The following is a 24,854-nucleotide window of genomic DNA, read 5'->3' as shown; positions in this document are numbered from 1 at the left end:
CTCTTTTATACTGACTATTTCATCTTTCATCTCCTGTATTGCTTTATTGTGATTCTTAGTTTCATTGTGATTCTTAGTTTCATTGGGTTTTGCCATCCTCCTGAATCTTGACAATCTCCACTCCAATGTATGTCCTAAATTCAATTTCTGTGGTTTCAGCCAGCTCATCCTGGTTAATAACTTATTGGAGAACTGGTGCACTCATTTGGAGGACATAAGACACTCTGGTCATGTGAGTTACTGGAGATCTTTTGTTGATTCTTTTTCATCTCTGCATGTGGGTATTCCTTTACCTGCAGTGAAGAGTGAGTACAGACAATAGACTTCTTTTCTGGGTATACACATAGGATCAAGGTGTTCTACAGGGTCTTTATTTGATGCTGACTTCTTGTCTATGGTTTCAGAGAGGGGTATGCTAGCAAAGCATTTTTGATATTGAAGCTCTAGAGTGTGATCCAGTAAGTGGCTCTTAGGCTTACTGGTCAGTTTGTAGACTCTCACTTGGTTGTGTGGCTTCCCTGCGTTTCCTCACAGTCGGAGCTGTGACCCTTCTCAATATTCTGAAACTGTGGGTTCCTCTCCTCCTTGAGTGCTGGTGGTTGATCATGGCTTGGCACTCCCGGGGTGACCACTACAGCTCTGGGGCAATCTCTGTATTTATGTTCTTTACTCAGCTTGGAGGCAGCAAAGGGAGTGGTGTGGCTAAGAGATCTTTTGCTTGTCTTCCGGAGGCTCCACTTCAAAGGGATACAGGTTAGCAATTGCTCAGTGTAATCAGCCTAGGTTAAAGGTTCTGTGCTATGAGCCCAAGCCAAGGGGTCCCTGTCTGGTGACAAGCAGTGGGTGGTGTGTGGGACACGTGGGAGATGGACTGGACTCTTCTCTTTGGTTCGACTACAGTTTGTTGGGGATGTGGATAAGGCATTTAGGGTCTTTGCTCATTTGTTAGTCTGAGGGTAGCAAGGAGAATTCCATTGCAGTCAGTGACAGAGAAGCTTTCAGTTGCCCCTGGAGGTCCTGATCAGCGAGTTGCCAAGTTGCTACTGGCTCAATAGCTCTGGTGGTGGGGGACTGGAGGCCCATGCTTGGAGGACCTGCCCAGTTAGGGTATACAGGTATGGGCACCAACTTAACAATCTGGTCACTTTTCTGTAGGGCTGCTGTGTAGGGGTCCACTTCAGTCCCTAGTGACCTCGGATTTTCCAGTATTTAGGGGTATCACCAGTGAAAGCTGCAAAACAGCAAGCATAGCAGCCTGGCTCTCCCTCTGAGAGCTCTGTCTCAAGAAGGTACAGACCTGTTAATGACTGAAATATACCTGTAGGAAGTGTTTGCCAGTTGAAAGGTCCCACCCAGTGAATAGGAATGGGATTGGGGACCTACTTTACAAAAGCAGTCTGGCCACATTTTTATAGGGCAGTTGTTCTGTGCTGGGGGTCCACTTCAGTCCCCAGTCGCCTTGGACTCCCCAGAGTCCGAAGGTTAGAATAGCTATGTCATCCAAATAGCAAAGATAGCAGCCTGTTCCTACTCCTGGGATCTCCATCCAGGAAGTTTTCAAATCTCTACCAGTAGAAGAGCACTGGCAGGGTGGCTGAGGACCCCGGTTGGGGGGGCTTTCCCAGTAAGAAGGAATGGGATTGGAGATGCACTTATAAAACTCATTTGATCAGAATTTCACAGAGCAGCTGTGCTGTGCTGTGCCATTTTCTTTCATTGTTTTCACTTTGATGTGTATATTTGTGAATACTTTTGCTCTTATCTTACTTGGTGTTTGTTGTGCTTCCTAGATTTGGAGATTACACCTCTTTAGTCCATTTGGGAAGTTTTCTGCCATCATTTATTTAAATATTTTATCTTTTCTTTTTTTTATGTTCTCTCCCTCTAGTACTCCCACTACAGAAAAGTTTGTGTATTTAATAGTGACCCACATTTTGATTCTCTGTTCATTTTTCTTTATTCTTTTTCTGTCCTTGGGATTGTATACTCTCTATAGATTTTTGTAATTTCTCTACAGCTTTATTATGTCAGTTAAAAGCTGTCATCGAACCTCCCTAGTGACTTTTTCTTTTAATTATATGTACTTTTCAACTCCAGAATTTGTTTCATTGTCTTGTATAATTCTTCTCTTTTTTCCAATATTACCTCTTTAGAGCAAGATTACTGCCATACCTTTTTTACTTCAATCATGGTTTTTAAAAATTCTTTGAGCCTGTTTATAACGGCTACCCATAATTCTCTGTTACCTTTGACATTTTGTCACTTTCATGATTTCTGTAGACTGTTTTTTTCTGGCATATTGGCCATACTTACCTGTTTTTGTTTCTGCTTTAATTTCTCAATAATCTTGTTTACAGTAATTGGAAATCTAAGTTAACGTATTGTAGCAGCCCTAGGTACTTCCTCAACCTTCCACAGCTTATTATTGATATTTGCTTGCATGCTTGCTTATTTAGTGATGGTCTGGAATATTTTAGAGAAGTCTAACCCCCTCCCCAACCCCTGTAGTGTGAAGCCTCTGAAGCTGCTCCTCTTGAGGGGCAAATTTGGGTATGCCAAGAGTTACAGAGGAATGACAGTGATTATGGTAAGGCCCTCATTAAGGGTCTCTTTCTCTAATCATACACAGTTATTATGTTCAAATTGATGACCAATTCTGTCCAGTAAGGCCATTTTTTTCAGTGAAGCTATGGGGCATGCCCTTCACAGGCTAGTCTAGTCATATTTAGAGACCTTTAAAGCAGCAGGCGTTCCCAACCCCTGGGCCACAAACCAGTACCAATCTGTGTCAGGTTAAGAAGTGGGCCACATAGCAGAAGGTGAGAGGTGGGTGAGCAAGAATTACTGCCTAAGTTCCACCTCCTATCAGATCAGCAGCAGCATTACATTCACATTAACAGTGTGGACCCTGTTGTGAACTGTGCATGCAAGGGATCTAGGTTGTGCATTCCTTATGAAATCTAATTAATGACTGATGATCTAAGGTGGAACCGTTTCATGCCAGAACAATCCCCTAGTGTCCGTGGAAAAATTGTCTTCCACAAAACAATTTTTGGGGACTGCTGCTTTAAAGAGACAGTTGCTGAGGTCAGTGTTTGTATTTGTTTGAACCAGTAGTGCTCTTTCTGCTGACACTGTCCTCTCCACTGAACTGTGAACCTACTATTTAGCAATGAATCAATCTCCCAGTTGCTTTTCACCATCACTTTGACTGTTTTGCAGAGCACTCTTAGGATTGAACTTCCTTGTAAATAAAGTCATCCTTTGGGATATAGGGTTAGAAATGGAGCTCTGTGTTCTATGTCCTGATTCTCATTCTGGGCAAAATATCTGAGCTGCTGCTTTGGTGCTCCAAGCAGGAAAAGCAACAGGTTATAATTTATGAGTGACCTTGAGCGGCTGAATATCAATTGATGTATGGTGGAAAGCAGCCTCAGATCTTCTTAGATTGTCCTCTCACTGAGCAGCTACCTCCTCAAGAGCCTGAGTGCTCTCTGATGTATAATCATAATTTTTCTATAAATCTACACCTATTCTGAAAAATGAAGATTATTTTTTAAATAGATAAAATAAATACTCAGCCTCAGTGAATTCCCATTAATGAGGCTCCTGGGCTACCTCTTTAGTGTAGGTGTAAGGATGTATATTTGGCAGGATGAATAAGTGCATCGATGTGGAGGGACATAAAAACAAACCAAAGCAAAACGCCTGCATTTTTGCAAATTTTCTCTGGGAATTATTTTAGTCTAGGTATCCATTATGCTTCCATGCTACAATGATTATAAATAATACAGACCTAAATTTAAGAACATTATTTCAAAATCAACATTAGCCATTACCCTTAAATGCTTTTCCTTCTTTCACTTTTCCACTTCTATTTTTTGCATAGGGACCTATTTGTATTTTGATATATTAATCTGGATTCTTACCCATGGAGTAAAGTAATTACTTCATATAGTGTAATTCTCACACACTTATCCTGACTAAAAAGGAGTTAGTAAGGCTTATAAAAAGACATTAACAAGTAATTCTACAAACTTGTGAAGGCTTTGTGAAATGAGAACAGCTCTTCTGGGCTAATGAGTAGCATTTGTGATTTGGGATGCCAAGAGAATTTCAGATTAGTTTCTCCCATCTATACAACACAACTGGCCAGCATGTTGCTTTGACAGTAGGGTGCAGGTTTATTTTCCAAGGATATGCCCTTACTCCTGTGTAGTAAAGGTATTTTGGGAGGCATATTCCATGTTCTTTTAATTACTGATCTAGCCAACTTACCATTGAGGACACTGTTGTTCATGAATGCCCTGAAATTTAAAGTCTTAGATAGTTTTTCTGGTTGCATTTGCTCTTGTCTTAGAACGGTCTATAGAATTAACGTGAAGTATCTTTCAAAAGCACATTCTATAAATGAGCTCCTGTATAAGAACTTTCCCATTACAAGTTAGTAAAAGGTGAATTATTAGTAAATAACAGGTGCTCTGCTACCTTCCTAATGATCTGATCACAGATTCAGAGATTTTTTTCCATGAGGAGTTTTATACACACACACACACACACACACGAATGATACGATTTTTACTATTTTATTGTTACAGCTGTTATCGTCTTGACATTTATCAGTTGTTGACTGTGTACATACAAGAGTGTTATTAGTTTTGTAAAGATGGCAGAAGACTCTGAAGACATTTCACCCTTGTAAAATCAAACTTTCTACTGGAAAATGTTGAAGCTTAAAAATAATTTGCAATTTGCAATTTTCAAATTTTCTTTTCCTTCCTAAAATCTCCATTTGAACCTTATACTAGCCAGCAGCAGGAGAACTGGCTTGGCACATATTTTAGTAACACGCTTGAAGAAGTTTAGGCTCAGAGAAGATTTCAAGGTCATTGAATCCAATCATTTTATGTTATTTTTATCAGACCAAATTTATTTTCTGTTTTCATTTTAAAATAACAAAATACAGTTTTCAAAAATTAATTTCTTATATGCCTTATATTCTGCTTCCACAACATCTGACACAACCACAGTTCAATTTCAAAATTAGGAAATTAAGATTTATATAATATGACCAGCCATTCTACATATTTTATTCAACTTTGCCAACTGACCTACTAATGTCCCTTTCTCGAGCTAAGATCTAATTCAAGATCACAGGACGTGTTTTCTTACTCCTAAATCTCCTTCCTCCCTGACAGTTCCCAGTCATGAAGGACAACTTCATGACACTGACACTTTTGGAACATACTGTTCCCTTATTTTGTAGAAATGTTCTTCAGTTACAATTAGGTTATTTTCAATTTTAAGCAACCAAGTGTGGTCATTCTCCAGAACTCACAGCATGACTGTGGTGAGCACCTTATACCCAAATAGAAGACTGCTAACCATATGGAAAGTTATTTCCAAGAATTCAGAAGGCATACCAGCTGCTTCAAGGGGTGAGGTGGGGAATGATACAGGTCAATGAATTGGTTCACCAGTTATATAACAAATGCAGTAGATAAATGTCTCCGATAGATTCCTGATTTCCTACGGAATCTTGGGTTTAAAGCTAGACCCTGGGACTACATTGGTGTGCTCCAAACGAAAATGTTCCCAAATAGTTTTGATTTCCTTTTTCTTTTCCCCTAGGACTTTGTGGTATTTTAAAGGAAACCATAGTGTTAGGGGCACAAAACATTTAGAAATGGCTGGTAACGAAGTACTCTTTCAAATGAGAATATGCAAAACTGGTTTTAGATCCAATGAAGGCTACAGAAGGTCAAGAAAAGGGAGCAAAGCTGGCGACTGATGGGAAAAACCGTAAACACACACAGACACACACACACACATGCAGACACACGCTTAAATTTATATACTTTTAAAATATGCTTTTTTATCCACACACGGCCCCACCTCCATCCCCACAGGCCTTCTGTGCCTCTCAGCCAGGACACGCTGCCTGTGCTGTGGGTTACATCAAGGTGCCAATGTAGAGACTGAGAGGGACAGAGCAGGAATAGCAGGAATCCCTCTCCTCTCCAGGACACTGGCTGGAGTCTTCAGTGAAACGCAGTAAAGAGCAAAGGGAGGGTCCTTGGTGCTGGCAGGCTGACCTCAGCCCATAGCGGTGCAGGGCGGTGGGGAGAGCGGAGCTGGGCACCCCCCCACACACAGCTCCCGGCCCCCATGTGGGGCTCTGCTGGCGGCAGCCGGTCCCTGAGGCTCCTCTTCCCACCCACGTGGCGGCGCCTCGCTCAGCACCTGCGGCCACCCCGGGTGGCGCCGCCTCCGCCAGCCCTGCCGCGGCCAGTCTTGGCTGGTGTTGGGGTCCTGAGCTCCGGCCCCCACAGCCACGGAGCAGAGCCCCGCGCCTCCAACTCGGGTCCCGGACTGCCCTCCACCGCTTTGTCTCCCGGGTCGGGAAAGTTGGCACCGGCTGAGCGCGCTCCTCCGCAGCAGCGAGGGGTCCTCTGCGTCCGGGGGTCTGCTGTGGCGGCTCCTGCGGCTCCTCTGCTCCTCGGGGACCGTGGCCCAGACCCCAGAGGGCTGCCCTTCCCCGGCAGTGCGAGGCCCGGCTCCTGCTGCCCCTCCTTGCTCCTGGAGTGCTGTCAGCGCCCAGTGGTGGGAGAGGTGAGCAGGAGCCCGTGGGAGTGCAAAGCCCCTGGGAACTGGGGCGACAGCAGCCTGGAACTCCTCAGCAAGATGAAGAAAGAGGCCTGGCTCCTGGATGGAGGAGCCGAGGCTCACACGCAGCCTGTCCGCGAAGAAGGGGAACCCCGCCCGCAAAGACGGCTCCTGGGTGCCACCAGGACAGCATTGGGAGTAGCGGAGCGGTGATGGGGTGGGGTCGGGGAGGCGAGTGTGAAGATGGGCTGGAGGGTCACGGGCGGAAGGTGATTTGAGGCTTCTGACTTGGGAAGTATGCAAAATAAAGGCTTTGCCCACCTGCTCCAGAAAGTATTTCACCTCCAAGATGTGGCTAGATCTCCTGGAACTTCCATCTTCATCTCTAAGCGCCAAACTTGAAAAAATAAATAAAATAAACAACTTTCAAGTAAGGACATAAATGCCTACTTTCTGTCAATACTACTTGCGCAGCTGAGGACCAGGGAATGAGTAGGGTGTTGTAAATAGGTAGTATGTGGTGGTGAAAGGGTTAACGTGTAGGGCAGGCTGACATTGCCCTCAAGGGATTCCCTTCACCTGCTGTAAGCTTATGAGGACTCCTGTCTGTGATGACAAAGGTATAGGCTAATTTAGAGGGGACAGGATCTCAGTGGACAATCTCTGCCTTCTAGTGTAGTCCCTGTCTCTGGCACTGAGGAGTTGGAAGTTACATTGAGGTGGTGAGGAGAGAAAGAGAGGGAGGGGGAGAATGAAAATGAGTGAGTGTGTGTGTGTGTCTTTCCAGCTTGTGGATTATTGATTATTCTTCAATGTGATTCAGTCCTAGAAACATCAATATCCAAGGGACCACAACTCCCTGTTCATCCTCCATTGCTTGACCTCCGCTAGTGAAACCAAAAATAAAGACCTTTCCATATGAAGAATGGCATTGTAAGATTCCAGGAGGCTGCCCCTGGGGAGGGAGAGTGGGTGTGTAGTGAGCTTCTCCAAGACACAGAGAAACTAGCAGGGCTGAAAGCTAGTGATTTTTTGGCCATGTCAGATGATGTTTTATGTTTGGGTGAATAAATCTGAAGCTCTTTAACCTATCAGAGCTGTCAGTTTTAAAGTGAACCTGGAAACTCTTACTGGCAGAAACAGGAAAACAACAGCTTTGGTGGTGATGATTAATGACCATTTAAAAAGTTGTCAAAGCTACCAGAGAGCAGGCAGAGAGAACACTGTAATCAAGGGTGGGTAATAATTGGACATGTAAGTAAATAAGTGGAAGTTAGATCTGGAAATTGCAAGTTTAGTCTTTGAAATATGCACAAATTATCCAGCTCAGCATCAGTCACCATACCTTCATTTGCAATGCGATTGCAAGAAACCTTCCCAGAGACATGGTGCTTTATGCCCATCATTAGCTTTTAAAATAAGTTTTGAGCAGTTTACAACAAAGATTTACTCCTTGGAAATTCTGTTATACATACTTACAGATTGTATTAAGGCAAATTTTGATTACAGCATTTATCATTGATAGTCCTGTCCTGAGAACATCCACACTATTCTAGTATCTTGCCATAGGACAAGGGTTCTGCTTTATATGTCATTCTGTAGAATTTTATTGAGATAACTGCAGCAAAGATTTCATCTAGCTCCTGGGGACCTTTGACTTCACTGCCTACCTAACAATCATATCTTTAATATCAGTAAAATATTCAGTATTATTAACACATTACTGCTAAAATACTCATCTCACTTAAATCTAAACTTACAAAGATTTTCCCTTCCTTTGGTAGTTAACTTAGAGTTGCTGGCTTCAAATGCATCAAATATATAAGCACTGTGAAATAAAGAACTTTCGGACTAGAAATAGATACTGTTAAACTAAGCTGCAAATTATTTCTTACTTAGTCTTGCAAGATTTTGAACTGAAGAAGAATGGAAGATTATATATATTTGGCAAACAAAATATTCACTTAAGAAATGATTAAAATGCTCTGGCAAATTGTGTGTGTGTGTGTGTGTGTGTGTGTGTGTGTGTGCATGTGCGTGCATGTGCACACACTTATACTTACAAGCCCAGTAGAGACTCTGTGGGTCAGGCTTCGGATGGATGGCTTGGAGTGCGTCTACTAAGATAATTGAATATAGTAAGTAATAGGCGAAGTGACTTAATGTTTGAGCTCCCAAAGTTTGCTAAGTAGTGAGATCTCTCACCTCTGAAGTCTTCCATTTCTTATTACCGGCACCCTCATCCACATACACACTGCTTTTTCAGTACATATGTACATGGTTTCAAAAACACCTAATCAGTTTCATCTAACCACATGTATCTGTTTCGGCCTCATGGAGGTGGTAATGTTTAAAGTTATTATTGTAAATTGGAGCAGGGAGGATCAGATGAAACTTGGAGAAAACTGAATTAAATGAAAGCAGAGTGGAGACCCGACTTCTAGTCCTATTTATTTGTTATGTACCCTTGAAAAGTTGTAATAATAATTTGTGTTAGAATTTTTTCATCTGTAAAATGGGATCAGTGCCACTCAGAATTAATCCACAGAATCCCATAATTTTATACAAATAAAAGGACGTTATTGTTATAAAGTCTTGCACATGGATGTGTCATTGCCTTTCCAGTGTTTTTATTTCTCTGAGATTAATAAAGGGGACAGTTCATTAACCCCAAATCTAATAAAATTGAAGACATAGGTTTCCCACTTAGATATCCTACCCTAGAAAGAAGCAGTGTACAGCATAATATACATTCTTTGGAGTTCTCTGATATTTATCTAAAAGTTGCTGCTAAGCAAGACTAATGATTATAATACCATCTGAATTACAGGTACAAATTTATGGTCATTATTGGCTGCTTACCTAACATTTCAAGAATTCTGGATAGTTTCCTTGCCTCATTCCTCTTTCTCTCTCTCTCTCTCTCTCTCTCTCTCTCTCTCTCTCTCTCTCTCTCTCTCTCTCCTGTTCTTTTTGCTGATGCTTTTGGGGCAGACTTTGAAGATGTAACTTTGCCTTGCACATGATTAGTACTCAGAAATTTGTGTGGATTGATTAGCTAATGCTGGTTAGCATTTTAGAATGCAATGGAAGGCAATTATATACACAGTCATAGACACACAAGGCACTAAAGATATATATAAAATTAGTTCATGGTTAGTACTTTCCTGTGTTTATGTATGTCTGTGTGTGTTTTATATGTTTTATATTGTGAATGTGCTCAGTGCAATTCCCAAAATTTGAGAGCCATGATTTAAATTCAGATACTAATCCAGCCTTGTCATATGGGACAGCTTTTCTCAATGGGAACCTTTGCAAGATCTAGACCCAGTGGGGGAATCTTGTGATATGAAAGATGCTTAGTAAAGACAATTAGTCAAGAACAAGAACATGTTGCTTTTGCACCACTCATTTTATACATGTCATGTGCTATGATCTAATTTTATATATAATATTTAGTGCTTTGTGTGTGTGTTTGTGAATGTGTGTATAATTCTGTCTTTTATTGCATTCTCAAATGCTAACCAGCATTAGCTAATTAATCCATACAAAATTCTTATTAGGTAGATAGTATTATTATCTCTTCTTCACATTTTTTGGCTAAACATAATTTAAGTGTTTCACTTGTTCACTGTCGGTCTCTTTAGCATTAGCAATGTAGTTCAAAGAGATATTAACAAAGGCAGTTATCTGCATTGTATTACTTAACGTACATCATTATAATGGCATTAATGCTACATTCTCAATCACATGACTGCCTGGTTGTTTGATATCTGCCTGTGTGCCATCAGCTATTTTTAAGCACCACACATTTCAACACAACCTTGGTAATTAAACTGGGCCAAGTTTTTTGTTTTGTTTTCTTTTAATTAAATGCTTTTATTTAGCATCTTTTACATTTTGACAATAATCTGGGAAGGGTGGGGTTATTACTCTCATTACACAAAACTAAGGTTAAAAAAGGGATAATTGACTTGGCCAAGATGATACAAATGGTCAGGAATAGAACGTAATTTGGAATTCACATTGATCTGACTCCAAAACCTAGCTTGCCTTACAGACTTTTAATGTAGAACTTAGAAATCAGATCCTTTTAAAACCTGTCTGTAAAATTATTCATCTTGCATGGATTTTATTGGCAGCTGTGAGCCGGCAAATGTTGGTAATAGAAGCTTCATCTTCTTGTGGAAAAATAAATGTCTGTCACATTTTATTCTTTATCTTCAGTAGTAATTGCATTGCTCTCACCCTGTCCTCATCTTTAGAGTCTTGAAGTCAACGCTTGAGTGATTCTTTGATCATTAGGTCATTGGAAATCTTGAGATCTGGTCTTTGTTAATACATTTCTGAATGAGCAACTTAATCTAATTTCAAAATTGACTGAAAACTGTGTTTGGTGTTTATGATAAGATTTTTTCATCTGACTTTTCAGGTATTACCATAAATGGCATTCTTTAGCAAACATACATTGTTTTTTGTTTCATGATCAGCTCTGATCCTAATCAAAAATGCAAATGTAATGTGGCATGAAAAGCAAGGTGCTATAGAAGAAAATAGCACAAAATAGGAAGGTAGACAGACCTACGTTCAATATAAGACTGCCTTAATATCTATCTTAAAAGTAGAGAGACTACCTGTGTTCTGCTTTCTGACAACATAATCAGTAGCTTTTCCGAAGCCCCACCCAGGTTTCATTCAATGTGCTAGTGTCTTCCACCTGAAAGTGTTGAGCACCTGGCATGTGCAAAGCTCGGGGATAGCAAAGGTACCACATTGTTCGATGCCTTTGATTGAGAGTATGCATCTTTGCCTGTTATTCATATGCATATATGTTTATAGAAGTCTTGAAATTTGAAAGATATTAATTAAATCAATTGATATTTGCAGTGAGATATAAAGCATATTAGTTTGATTTATATCATTTTTGTTTTGGCAGACATGAAATATTTGGCTACAAAATGCATAATCTAGAAACAGAATTTAAATCTTTTTGAAATTTACTGTTACCTCCTAGGAAAGATAATTAATATTGACTCTGGGGATGATTTACATCTTTCTTAGGACTCTCAAAACTGTAGAATTGTCCAAGCATGGTGGCTCATGCTTTTGTAATCCCAGCATTTTGGGAGGCCGAGGTGGGTGGATCACCTGAAGTCAGGAGTTACAGACCGGACTGGCCAACATGGTGAACCTCTGTGTCTACTAAACATACAAAAAAAAAAAAAGGGGGCCAGGCATGGTGGTACATGCCTGTAATCCCAGCTAATTGGGAGACTGAGACACAGAATTACTTGAACCCAGGAAGTGGAGGTTGCAGTGAGCCAAGATCAGGCCAATGCACTCCAACCCTGGGTGACAGAGTGAAACTCCATCTCAAAACGAAAACAAAACAACAACAATAAAAAACAGGTAACTGAGCACAAAAATACGTGGAGTATTTTATTCATGATAAATGAATAAAATTATTAATTTATAAATGCAGTTAATAACTGCAAATATTCACAGAGTATTAACTCTGACAGAGAAAATGCTAACTACCCTGTACACATTTTCTTACTAACTTTAAATTGTGCAGATATTTTCTGAGCACCTGTTATGTTCCAGTCGCTGATCCTGGGATGTGTGTGAAGTGGTACGAAATGTTACACTCATATGAGGCAGAAGAAGAAGAATACCTCCTGAATGACTAAAGTGCTAGAGAGTAAAGCTGAGATGGGAACCTTCTGGCTCAGATGGTTATGAAGGACTGTGGGAAGAGTGGTGCTTAACCTAGATCATGAACACTAGAGATAAGTTTAAAAGGAGCATCTTGAAATGGACTTAAGTACAAGATAGATGAAGGAACTGCAAGAACAAATGTAGAGATCAGAGAGATTAACATTCCCTCACCTGTAACATTACTTTAGAATGAATGTGGGTATATTTCATGCCCAAGGAATAACTGAAAATCAATCCCAGAAAAAAAAGTATATGTTTTCCCTTAAAGACATGATTGCTCTGATTTGTACATTTAAATCTCATCTTGGATGCTGGTTCTTTTTATGCTGATTTCTCACATGGGAAGTGTGAGGGGGATCCAGACTCCAGGGCATGAAATGGTCACTCCTGATGTGAGCTGGCTCTGCTCAGATGAAATGGAGGCAATAGTCAAAGCTTGGCAAGAAACAAAGGTGAAAGCTTACTGTGCAAGTTTTATAGTGAAAGAACAGAGCCTAATTTAAAATATAGGTAGGGGAAAAAAAGGACCAGAATGCTCTGTAGGAAATCCTACATGTACATAAAAGATTTCTATAGATCTCTGGAATATTTCTCTATCACCTTAGATCAGTAAGATACCCTTTTGCCTTTTAAAATGCTTCGCTTCTGAAGACTTTTGTCACATTACTTCAGTTTTATTCTCGTCATCATCCTAAGGGATGAGAAAGACAGATACCATTATTTGTATTCTATGGGAGATGAAACAGAAGAACTGCTGATCCATCAGTGTGATTTACACACATCCGTTGTTGGAAAAAGACAAACTTAGGACGCAGCATTCCACTGATACCTGGGCTTGCTTGGGGTTTGTTGTTGTTTGTTTGTTTTGACATGATCTGGGGAACAGAGACACAGTGGTATTTATAGTTTATATTTTGGCTGAAGTCTGTGCTCCTGCCCATAAGGGACCATGATTGGGAAGTGTAGATATAGGGCCCAGGACTTCTGCGTTCCAGGAGAACATTAACAAGTGATATGTGCTGTGCTGTAGAGCAAGCTGCTTAGTCTAGGTTGACTTCTGGGTTACTTATTCACTTTAAAACCTGACCTTACAGGTTACTAATAAGACTTACCGTGAGTGAGGTGCCTGCTTACCTATTTATCCAACAGATGTGTAGTGCAAGATGAGAAGGAGGAGGGCAATATGGGCAAGATGACAAGAGGGAAAACAATGAATAAGTGGCTTGCACAGTGTTATGAATGTGTATCATCCCCAGCTTGTAATCTGGGGAGGATGTGTGAGAGCTGGCATTTGAATCTCCCTGCTGGCTTCTGACCCAAGAGGGATAGTATGGACAACTTTATGACTTTAAGTTAACCAAGTTGACTGTGCCCTAACAACCCTCTTTATAATTGGTGCTTCCAGCATTTACTCTCCAGTTTCACCTGACTTTACAAGATTTCACCTGCCTAAAATTATTAGAATTTAGAGAAATAAAATGCCAGCTCTCACACATCTTCCCCAGATAATAACCTGGGGATGACACATTCGTAACACCGTGTAAACACTTACTCATTGCCTGTTGATGCGAATGTTATTTTAAATTCTGAACACCATTATATTGAAGGTACCCATTTTTTCTTTAGTTTTTCTTGTATCTGTTGGGGGCTGAGGTTGGCAATGGAGCTGGGGGAGTTTGCTGAACACTAGGGAAACTCTGCTTTAGCCGGATAGGCTATCTACATTATAAAAGAAGTTAAAAATCACATCTTTTGAGCAATTTTCTGCAAACACATGACATAATATTACTACATTAGTTAATTTAATTATCACAGCGACCCTGTAAAGGTATTACCTCCATAGTCCCACACTATGGCATTTGGAACTCAGGGGAGTTAAGACACCTGCTCCAAATTAGCTATCTAAAAAGTGGCAGAGCAGATACATGAGTTGCATATGGGTTTATCTGGAAGTTTCTTACAAAGACACTTCCTAAGCTCATTGAGAGGGATGGTAGAGAGCACTCTTGGTGTGAGTGGAAAAATCTAAGTGTGCCCCTTTCCAGTGTTACCTGTTCTCACTGGCTTGTTTTCTTTTTTTCATGTCCTCCATCTCTAGCTATGAGTAACTCACATAGAGTTATTCATATAGATCATTTTTAGCATGTTTTCCAGGACAAAAATATGTCTTGTCATTTAACTTCTCCGTATTGGCTGTTGAGGCTAGAGAGACAGCATGGACTTGTGCACACTTGTTTTAAGACAGGGCTTTAAGCCATGGTATCAGGTAATTGGCTAATCAGATTGTGCCCTTGAGCCAAAGGTTTGATTGTTCTGGTCATATTTCGTAACCAAATAAGAGAACACAAACTCATTGGCCATCTGATGTAGGGCTCTCCCATTTGGAAACTAGAAGTTCTTGTTGAGTGCTTTAATTCCCTCGGCACTTTTGATTATAGTTATTAGAAGATTTGTTGCTCAGGTTTGGAAGTGCTATTTCCAGCCCCCCCGCCTCCGCCATAACTTTTCCTGGTTTTGGCTGCGTGCATAGATTTTGAACTGGGAAGTCCTAAGCTTTCTCATAGGCTATTAAAATAGCATTAGGTGTGGACTTCATTTGCCTACATTTGCATTACCTGAATTTAGGTAAATTTAGACTCCAGGATTAGTATTCTGTTGGAGGGGTCAGGAGAATGAGCAGGTATATTCATGTTTTAATAACTCCCTAGATGATTCTTGTGAATATTGAAGATTGAAAAGCATTCCCTAGAGGAATTTTGTTGCCCATGTATTATGTCCTGCCAACTCTTCAGAAAGAGGAGACAACACCTTTTCCTGGAAAGGGATCTTTCTACTCTTGAAATAAGCACCTTGCTTTATAGTTCTTATAGTGGGAATGAGTTCCAGGGAACCACCATTCCTAGTTATCCACATAAATAAGATACTGCATTGTGAAGATAAAGGGATACAGTCTTTCAGCTGTAGCGTAATGGTTAGTAGCAATCATTCTGGAACAGATGCCTTGGATATGAAATATTTCTCCAACTTTCATTAGCACAGTGACTTCATGAAGATAACTTTGTGACCCTATGCCATCACATGTAAAAAACACCCTGCTTAAAAGTTTGTTATGAGACTTACATAGGTCGGTAGACATTTAGCAGTTAAAATAGTCACTGGCACATAATAAACACTCAAATGTTAAGTGGTGATTGTTATTATTACTTTGTTGTGATTGTCGTAATTTTATTAATAGCAATCATGATAGTAAGCACAATATCTAATACCAAATTAGAATATATTTATAAAATATATAAAATCACTTGTGATATTACTATCTTTTTATAATATGCTCTCTCCCCTTTCCATTTTTCCCTTTTCCTCTTTGAGGGCTGAAGCTATTTTTGTATTTAATTGTTTTCGTTCTCTTTTGTTTTGCTGATTATCTCCCTTACAGCGTTTGTAACTATTTGCTCAGAGAAAATATTAATTCATGCTGGTTTTTCTTTTACTTTCCTTGGTGCTGCAGAAAGGCAACTAAAACTTATGACCTTGTACAAGAATATGATAGAATATATATAGTCATTAACTATAGAATCCATCTATATGTAATGACTTGTAAAATGTATGCCACAAAACAAAATCTACAAACATAAATTTGAAAAATATTATGACTGTAAGTCCCCTGAGAGCAAAAAAATTGTGTCTACTGAGTTCTCTTATGTCTCTCAAATCTCTAATTGGACATCTGGTACGTAAAAGTATCTCAAACAATTTTGTTGAATACATTTTTGTTTTTGTAAAATAAAATGAAGCTGTGAAAAAAAATGTAGAAAGATGTGGCTGAAATGTTACCACCACATTATTATTCAGAGTTTTGATTATGTTTAAAATTATCTGTGTTTTCTGACTTTTATTCTATGAACATAAACTATTTGTATGATGTTTTTAAGAAATAATTGTAGACTCAAAAAAGGGATGGTAAACTTAGCCATATCATGCTTAATTTTAGGCAACTGGATTTGAAAAAAAAAACTCTAATTGCTGGAGTTTGTAGCTAGTTTTGATGACAAAGGTGGCAAGAAGATCACTCTGTTTTTAATTCTGAATGTGTAATAGCAGATATATTCACTCCTTTCTTCATTAGTTTTGTTTTTCTTTTTAATTATAGAAGAGACATTATTTGAAGGTATTTGCACCAAGACCATATAGTTTTTAAACATTCTGATGACCTGTGCTTCCAAAAAAGAGAACATATATGTATGGATAGATACATACATAGATAATGGATAGATAAATAGATATAAATACATTTCAATTTAAATCTCAAACATTAGCTGATCATGATATTCATCTGTCTTTGTATCTGTGCATAGATATTTCTATATGTACACACACAGGCACTTAGCCATATGTATATATAGTAAGTCAAGCACTTAAACTCTTATAACTCCTCACTCATGGAGGTGAGATATGAAATGGTCTTCTGCTTAAATGAAAAAATCTTATGAGAAAGGAAATTGGAAGAGAAGGTAAGAGACAGATACTGAGATACAGAAAGATGGAGAAAGACAGACAAAGTGAGTGAGAGAAAGAGAAACAGATGCTAAGTCGGAAACATGGACAAAGTGAGTGAGAGAAAGAGAAACAGATGCTAAGTCGGAAACATGGACAAAGTGAGTGAGAGAAAGAGAAACAGATGCTAAGTCGGAAACATGGAGATCCAGAGATATGAAGAGAATCACAAAAAAGAAAGGCAATGACCATGAAGAACCTGTAATCATCAATATTTTTAAAAAGTACCAAAGTGGAACATGATCTTGTAGTCACAAAAATTTTTCCTAATATACTAATAAACTTTTTTACATTTGATAGAAGTTCTGAATTTTTGATTCACAGATGCTACATTGCACTCCTAAATTTCCATGAAATGTGCAACAGACTGCAGGGCACAGGCCACCCGCAGGTATTTTTTGCAAAGTGTATACATATAGATCCTGAATTTTCAAACTTTTTTTCCTTCTTTTTGTTTTTTTTTTTTTGGCTCAGAATGCATGCTACCTTTGAAACAGCATTCACTCTAGTGGCTAAATTTCTAGGTAAACCCAAAGAATGCCAGGGTTCTCATTAGGGCTTTTACTGTGATTTTGCGGTCAGGTAGGTTAGATGCTTTATATGCTCATCCAGGCATCAAACTAGAATTGGCAGTTTCATTTCTAGTAAAAACTGTAGTTTAGAACTCACACTGAGGAATAGTTGTGGTAGCCAAAACCTTGAATGATTTTGTCCTTTCTCGATTCTCCAGAGTCACTCAACAAAAGGTAGTTGGTATGCACGCAAGACACATTGTACTTCTCTGCTTTATAGAGAAAATAAAGTGATTTAGTCATTTCTCCCGTTTTGAAAAAATTAGCACAGGTCAACCATATTTGGTTGAATTTTTGGTGTCTGTAAAAACTACGTTTTCTTTCTTTCTTTTTTTTTTTTTTTTTTTTTTTTTTTTTTTTAAGGACGAAGTTTCGTGCTTGTTACCCAGGCTGGAGTGCAATGGCGCGATATCGGCTCACCACAACCTCTGCCTCCTGGGTTCAGGCAATTCTCCTGCCTCAGCCTCTTGAGTAGCTGGGATTATAGGCATGTGCCACCATGCCCAGCTAATTTTTTGTATTTTTAGTAGAGACAGGGTTTCACCTTGTTGACCAGGATGGTCTCGATCTCTTGACCTCGTGATCCACCCGTCTCAGCCTCCCAAAGTGCTGGGATTACAGGCTTGAGCCACCACGCCCAGCCCCAAAACTATGTTTTCTTTAGCTGGGGTTGCTTAAAAGACTTACCAAAGAGCAGTATGTTTTACAAGAAACTGTTAACCGTTGTTACCTTGGGACATAAGACTGCTGGTCTAATACAGGAGTGGGCAAACTATGTCCTGTGGGGCAAATTTGGCTTGCCACTTGTTTTTTTTTAAATAAAGTTTTATTGGAACACAGCCACAGTCATTTGTTTTTTACATATTGTCTATAGATGTTTCTGGGCTGTAACAGTGTATTGAGCAGTTGTTAATAGTTACCAAATGTTCTATAAAGCATAAAATCTTTGTGATCTGGCCCTTCGCAGGAACAGTTTGCTTACCTCTGGCCTAAGATCATGAGGAGGAAGTTTTTAATCATTCCTTTTATATTTGCCTGTGCTATTTTGAAATATTTTTGCCATGTATGTGCAATAAAAATATTAAAACATATTTTAAATGATTGTTGGGTTACATACTGAGATTGTGCTTATATGCATCCTCAGAAATCATCAAGTGTCTTGTGGAACAAACTGTACATACAGGTGTCTTAGGATGGAGGCAAAGAGAGCATTTAGAAGGACAATCTAGGTAAGAAATCATGGTGGCCAGCATTAGCAAGTGAATTATAAATATGGATTGATGTAGATTAAAGTAGGTAGATATGAAATAGATTAGAGGATATTTTTTAGTGATCTTGGGGAATCTGGGAAGGAAGATGGGGAAGACAGTCAAGGAGAAAATGCTCATGTTTCTAGCAAGGGTAGTTCAGTGGACAACGGCATCTTGCACTGTGATAGGGGAAAGTTAGCAATGCGGGATATGGGGTTGCCAGTAAATAGAGGAAGAGGAAATGCTGTTCTCCTCTGCTTTTGTTCGTACTTTGCAAGGTTGATGAAGCTCCACTACCACTGAGGGTCATTTGTGTTTTACACATTGTCTATGTAAATATGCACACATATTGTCTATGTGTGCATGTGTTTGTGTGTTTCCACATGTGCACCTAATTTCAGCCTGGCTACACTTGCTTGTGAGAGTGTGGTTGTCTTTTGGTGTCTTTATCAATTTGGGCTGCTATTACAAAGTTCCATAGACATGAGTGGCTTATAAATGACAGGCATTCCCTTTTTAGAGTTCTAGAGGCTGGGAAACCTGAAACCAAGGTGCTGGCAGATTTGCTGTTTGGTGAGACATCATCTTCTTTCTGCATCCTCACATGATGGAAGGGGTGAAGGAGTCCTCTGCGGTCTCCTTAATAAAGGCCCTTAATGCCATTCATGAAGACTCTACCTTCCTGATCTAATCAACCACCAAAGGCCGCCCCCAGTACCATCACATTGAGGGGTTAGAATTTTAACATGTTAAACTGGGGAGAGCAAAAGCATTTAGATTATAGCATCTGGCCTCTGGCCTCATTGCAGGATTTTCAATCATTGATGACATACAGAAGTCCCTGATATGAATCATCTCTTGTTGCTTGACTGAGTCCTGTGTGCTGAAAAACAATTCCTTGGGGTTCCCTACAGTGTCTGCCCTGGATGTCAAATACAAATCCCATGTTTATCCCTACAAGTAATTCTGAGTGGAAGTGCAGAAAAAATGACTTGTGCTATGACCTTTCCCTGAGGAAGAATGTGTTGGTCAGATACATGCCAGCACATTCTTGAGCAAAGCCGTTTTCAAGGCTGGTAATCACACTTTGGTCCACAATAAACTCATGATCTTCTTATGGTAGCCCAGAGATGAGCCGCAACTCCTGACCCCTTCTGTCATCTGGCCATCTCTCTGAAGCTCCTGATGGAAGTGTTTATTATGAATGCAGATGGTCAAGAAAAATACATGAATTGATGCTACTATAAACCTTACATAAGTCAAGAGAATTGCTGAATAACTGAATTACTGGATAAAATTCCTAAGCCAGTTCTCTCTACCAAGTCTGTTACTACAGAGTCATTTCTGATGCATACCCATCATTTCTTGAAATATCTTAAAATGGCTCAGTTGTCATAAAAGACTACATGTTTGCTCCATGACGAGAAGGTTTTCATTTTCACATTAAAAAAATAAATTGGGGAATCATTCAAAGTTTGCTGTCCCAGTCCAGTAAATTATCAGTCTATCCTCTATACTAGCAAATGCTTAAGGACTTTTATAAAGAGAAAGGTTTGTTTATTCAACTAGGAATGAATTAATAAATGAATGAGAAATAAAGGATGCTCCGTCATTACTTAATATCTTCTCTTTTTCTTGCTTTATTCAAAGTTATCCTTCATGCAAGTGTATCAGGAAAGAACAGAAGATTTGAGTTGGGGCCTGATTTGAGAGTCTATGAGAGGATGCCAGAAGCGGTATAGAAACGGCAATTAGAATGTGTCACTGACTGACAGGTGATCAGTGGTTCACAGCAATGACGTTTAATGCTCCATCGCTACTGGAAATTATGAATGTGGTTAACAGAAAAAATCTAATTAAGAAACCAGCTTAACAGATTCTTTAGAAAGCAAAACTTTTGATTGAATCGGTGTGTTGCTATTAATAGTAACAGTAAACTACCAAAAGTATTAAGGCTTTTTAGGTAATGGCAGAGACTTTCTTTCACTTGTGGATAGTCTCAGGACTACTTTATTCAGGACACTGTCTCAGGACTATTTTATTCTGTGTCGGGAGGTATGATGAAGTTACTCCAATAGTTAGCACCTCTGTATACTCAGGACCTCTGTCCGGTGAATCCCTTCCATTCTAATCTGAGTAGTTGGGTTCCAGTTCACCTTCATTTCTTCTGAAAACAGACGGCTGTTTTACACTCTTGATGCTAGTATTCTCATGCTGATAATTTCAGTACTTCACTGAGAGCATCTGCGTTAAACCTGGGATTCATTAAGTGCCAGTGGCTGGCTGAGTTCATTCCTACACACACTGACTGCTTGTATAATACAATCTCCCTCCCTCCCTCCCCCCCCCTCCACCAAAGGCTCATCTTGATTAAAAATAATCTGTTCTATCTTTTTGGAAATGCTTGCCTCCACAATTTGATCTGAATTGTGTGTTTGGATCCTTGAGAAGGTAACATGGGGGCTAAATCTTAGAAAAGCCAACTTGCTTCCTTAAGGACATTGCTTTTGCAAAAAGTGATTACAAGCATCAGTAAAATTATATGAAGGAGAGTAAAGCAGCTCATTACAATAGAGTCAGCCTTACCTAGTTTATGAGCCCTATTTAATTAATTAATAAAGGCTAAGGCATTCAGAGAAAGTTTTAACAACATTCTATTAAGGTCAGAATGAGCAGGATTCAAGTTTAAATGGCTCTAGCCACTGTTTTGTTTCAACAACTCTCTTGATTTGTGGAGGTAAACTGATATGTGAGATAAAGAGGCCTGACCAAGGATATTGACTTCATATTCATTCTCTGCTATTAATCAATTCTGCAACCTCAAATATGGCACTACTTATAAATATGAGACAAAAATACCCATTTCTTTGGTTGGTTGTGAGGAATTCATAAGTTATGAGAGCAGCAGGCACAGGGAAGGCTTATCTCATACCCGATATCCAGTGAATGTTTGGTTCAATCTGTTAATCTTGTCTGAAGAATTTGTTCAGGAAATTCCTCTGAGTCCAGGAGTTTTATAAGGTGGCAGGAGACACTTTTGGTGAGTGGAGAAAGATCATCAAACCCGAGCTAGGTAATTAGAGTTTTAACTCTGATTTGTGATTCATTCATTTGCAAATGAACTGATGGACAAACTAATGAACTTTCAGGCAAGTCTGTGGTGGTGGTTAAGAGTGGCAGTCCCCCCTCTTCTCTGCACTTATGGAAACAATTACCAAAACAGAAGGAATTAGAATTCAGTTTTTTGTGTGTGTGTGTGCAAATACTCTAAGTGAAATATATCAGGAAAATATAAATAGATTGTGACTCACATAAATAAATGATGTCTAGACAGCTAACTTAGTGTGAAAAACAATTGCCAATTGCTTTATCGTGTACTCACACGGATATTGTAAGAAGTCCTATAGTGTCTTAGATGTAGGACTTTACTTAAAGAATTGTTTCATCTCTGGCAATTATCAAAATCACAGAATTGGAAATAAATACCTCTATAAACCTACATAACAAAGCAGATAGAATGGACCTTTTAACACAGAAGTGATCATTTTTGAAAGAGGCCTCTCATATCTCCCCAAAAGCACTACCGCTAACAAATAAGCAGCTGTATTCTTTTATCATGGGCCAATACCACCTTTGTGGAATGGATAAAAACTTTGCCATTGCCTCTGGGGAGTGGCTAATTTGAGGCCATAGCATATGGTTGACTTTTAAAATAAATCAAAACCAAACAGAACGTTCATGTTTCTCAGACTCAGTAAAGTTCTCAAAAGCCAATAAAAAAGGCAAGTCCAGACACATTCTCCCTCCAACTGTGCTTCATCTCTAGTCCAGAAGAAATGTTAACTTCATTGGTTCTGATGCACTGGGATGTTTCCAGCAGGCTGTTTGTTTCATGGCTTTTCTGATGTCATAGGTTTCTGTTTTTTGCAGAGGAGAAGTTGCTAAGCACGTTCCTCATGTGCCTATTAAGAAAGATGAAAAGGACCTACCAAGATGACCCCCTGGTCTTAGTAGTGAGAGTGCCTATATCTGGTAGACAGATCCTCATTGTGGTAGGTTATGATAAAAAGAAGTGAAAGTGCTTTATCATTCCTTTCCCCATAGTGTAACTTTAATGAACAGGAATGCCAGACCTTTAAACTACCAACTTTGGTCGAAACACAGACAAAAGGGATAGATAAGAATTATCTCGTTATAAATCAGAAGAGGAGAAAGCATGTGGAACACAGATAGGGGAAAGTTATGATCAGTTTTCTTTATGCTTCACATTTTACAAAATTAAGAATAATGGGCATCTTGAGTCTGAAGTTATAGACCATTTGAAAACAAGAGAAACTTCTCAGCAAAAGAAACTCATCGAAGGAAACTCCCACAATGCTGTCAGTGAATTTCTCTACAGAAAACATGCAGGCTAGGAGAAGGTGAGAGAATACAATAAAGTACTAAAAGAAAAAGAAAGAAAAAACTACAAATCAAGAACTCTATACCTGGAAGAGTTGTCTTTAGAAATAAAAGAGAGATAAGAACATTTCCAGACAACCAAAGTCTGAGGAAGTTGATCATCACTAGACCTAACTTACAAGAAATACTAAAGTTAAACAAAAGCTGAAAATAAAGGGAATACATGGAAATTAAACTAAAATGAAAGAATGTTATTTAACATGAAAATATATAAAATTCCAAAACTCACTGGTAAAAGTAAGTATAATGTCAGTTTCAGAATATTCATATAATGATTGTGTGTAAATCACCTAACTCACATAAAGATTTAAAGACAAAGTATTGAGAATAATTATAAGAATTTTATTAATGGATACACAATATATAAAATATATGAATTTGACATGAAAATATAAAATGGGTGAAAGATAAAAGATGTAATTTTTCTATGTATAGGAATTTAAGTTTTTAACAGCTTTAAATAAGCTGTTATAGCTATAAGATACTTTATGTATGTCTCATCATAATTACGCACAAACTCTGTAACGGATACACACAAAATAAAGGAATCCAAATATACTGATACAGTTTGGATATTTGACCCCTTCAAATCTCAAGCTGAAATTTCATCCCCAGTGTTAGAAGCTGGGCCTGAGAGGAGATGTGCAGGTCACGGGGGCAGATCCTTCATGAATGCCATGTGGCTGTCCTAAAGGCAATGAGCAAGTTCTCACTCCATTAGTTCCTGTGAGGGCTGATTGTCAAAAAGAACTTGGCACCTCTCCAACTCTTGCTTCCTCTTCCATTATGTGATCTCACATGGCAGCTCCCTATCACCTTCCACCATGAGTGGAGGCAGCCTGAATCTTTTACCAGAAGCAGATGCTGACACCATGTTTCTTGAATAGCCTACAGAACCAGGAGCAAAAGAAACTTATTTTCTTTATAAATTACCCAGCCTCAGGAATTCCTTCAAAGCAACATAACCAGACTAAGACACATACCATTAGGGGAAATCACCAAATAACAAAGGAAGACAACAGTAGAGCAAGAAAAGAACTACAAAATAGAGTAATAAACAATGAGCAAAATGGTGATGGTTTTTATCTATCGGTAAGTACCTTGGATGTAAATGGATTAAATTCCCCAATCAAAACACATAGAGTGGATAAATGGATAAATAAAATGACCAAAACACAAGCCCAAACTATGAACTATATTCAGCCTTCAAAAATCTTACTTCAGCTATAAGGAAAAGTCTATACTGAATGTAAAGGAATAGAAAAAGAAATCTCATGCAAATGGAAAGCAAAAGGGAGCAGAGATAGATATACTTAGCATCAGACAGAATAAACTTTAAGTCACAAATTGTAACAAGAAACAAAAAGATCATTATGTAGTATAAAAGGGGTCAATTAATTATAAGGATATCATAATTATAAATATATACACATTCAACATTGGAGCAACTAAATATATTAAGCAAATCTTAGCAGATCAGAAGGCAGAAATAGACAGCAGTGCAATAATAGAGAACTTTAATACTCTACTTTTGACAGTGGATGGATCATCTAGAGAAAAAATCAGCAAGGAAAGAGCAGACTTCAGCTACATGTTAGAACAAATGGATCTAGTAGATACATACAGAATTTTCCATCCAATAGTAGCAGAATACGCATTGTTCTAAAGCAAACACAGAATATTCTCCAAGAAA

At 38.9% G+C, this 24,854-nt stretch overlaps 1 protein-coding gene across 1 annotated transcript in view; it reads right to left on the bottom strand.

Moving 5' to 3' along the window:
- Positions 1-4,570: 4,570 nt before the first annotated feature.
- Positions 4,571-24,854, bottom strand: part of LOC128929180 (uncharacterized) — a 221,368-nt gene continuing 201,084 nt past the window's right edge. The window contains exon 3 of the mRNA XM_078346862.1: positions 4,571-7,003. Within this exon, the coding sequence (XP_078202988.1) occupies positions 6,097-7,003 (907 nt within the window). The 3' untranslated portion in view covers positions 4,571-6,096. The remainder of the gene's footprint in view (positions 7,004-24,854) is intronic.

This window comes from Callithrix jacchus, chromosome 12 (assembly GCF_049354715.1).
Source record: "Callithrix jacchus isolate 240 chromosome 12, calJac240_pri, whole genome shotgun sequence".
Classification (NCBI taxonomy): Eukaryota; Metazoa; Chordata; class Mammalia; order Primates; family Cebidae; genus Callithrix; species Callithrix jacchus.
Note: the sequence above shows the minus strand (reverse complement) of the source record. Positions and strands in the feature narration are given on the sequence as shown.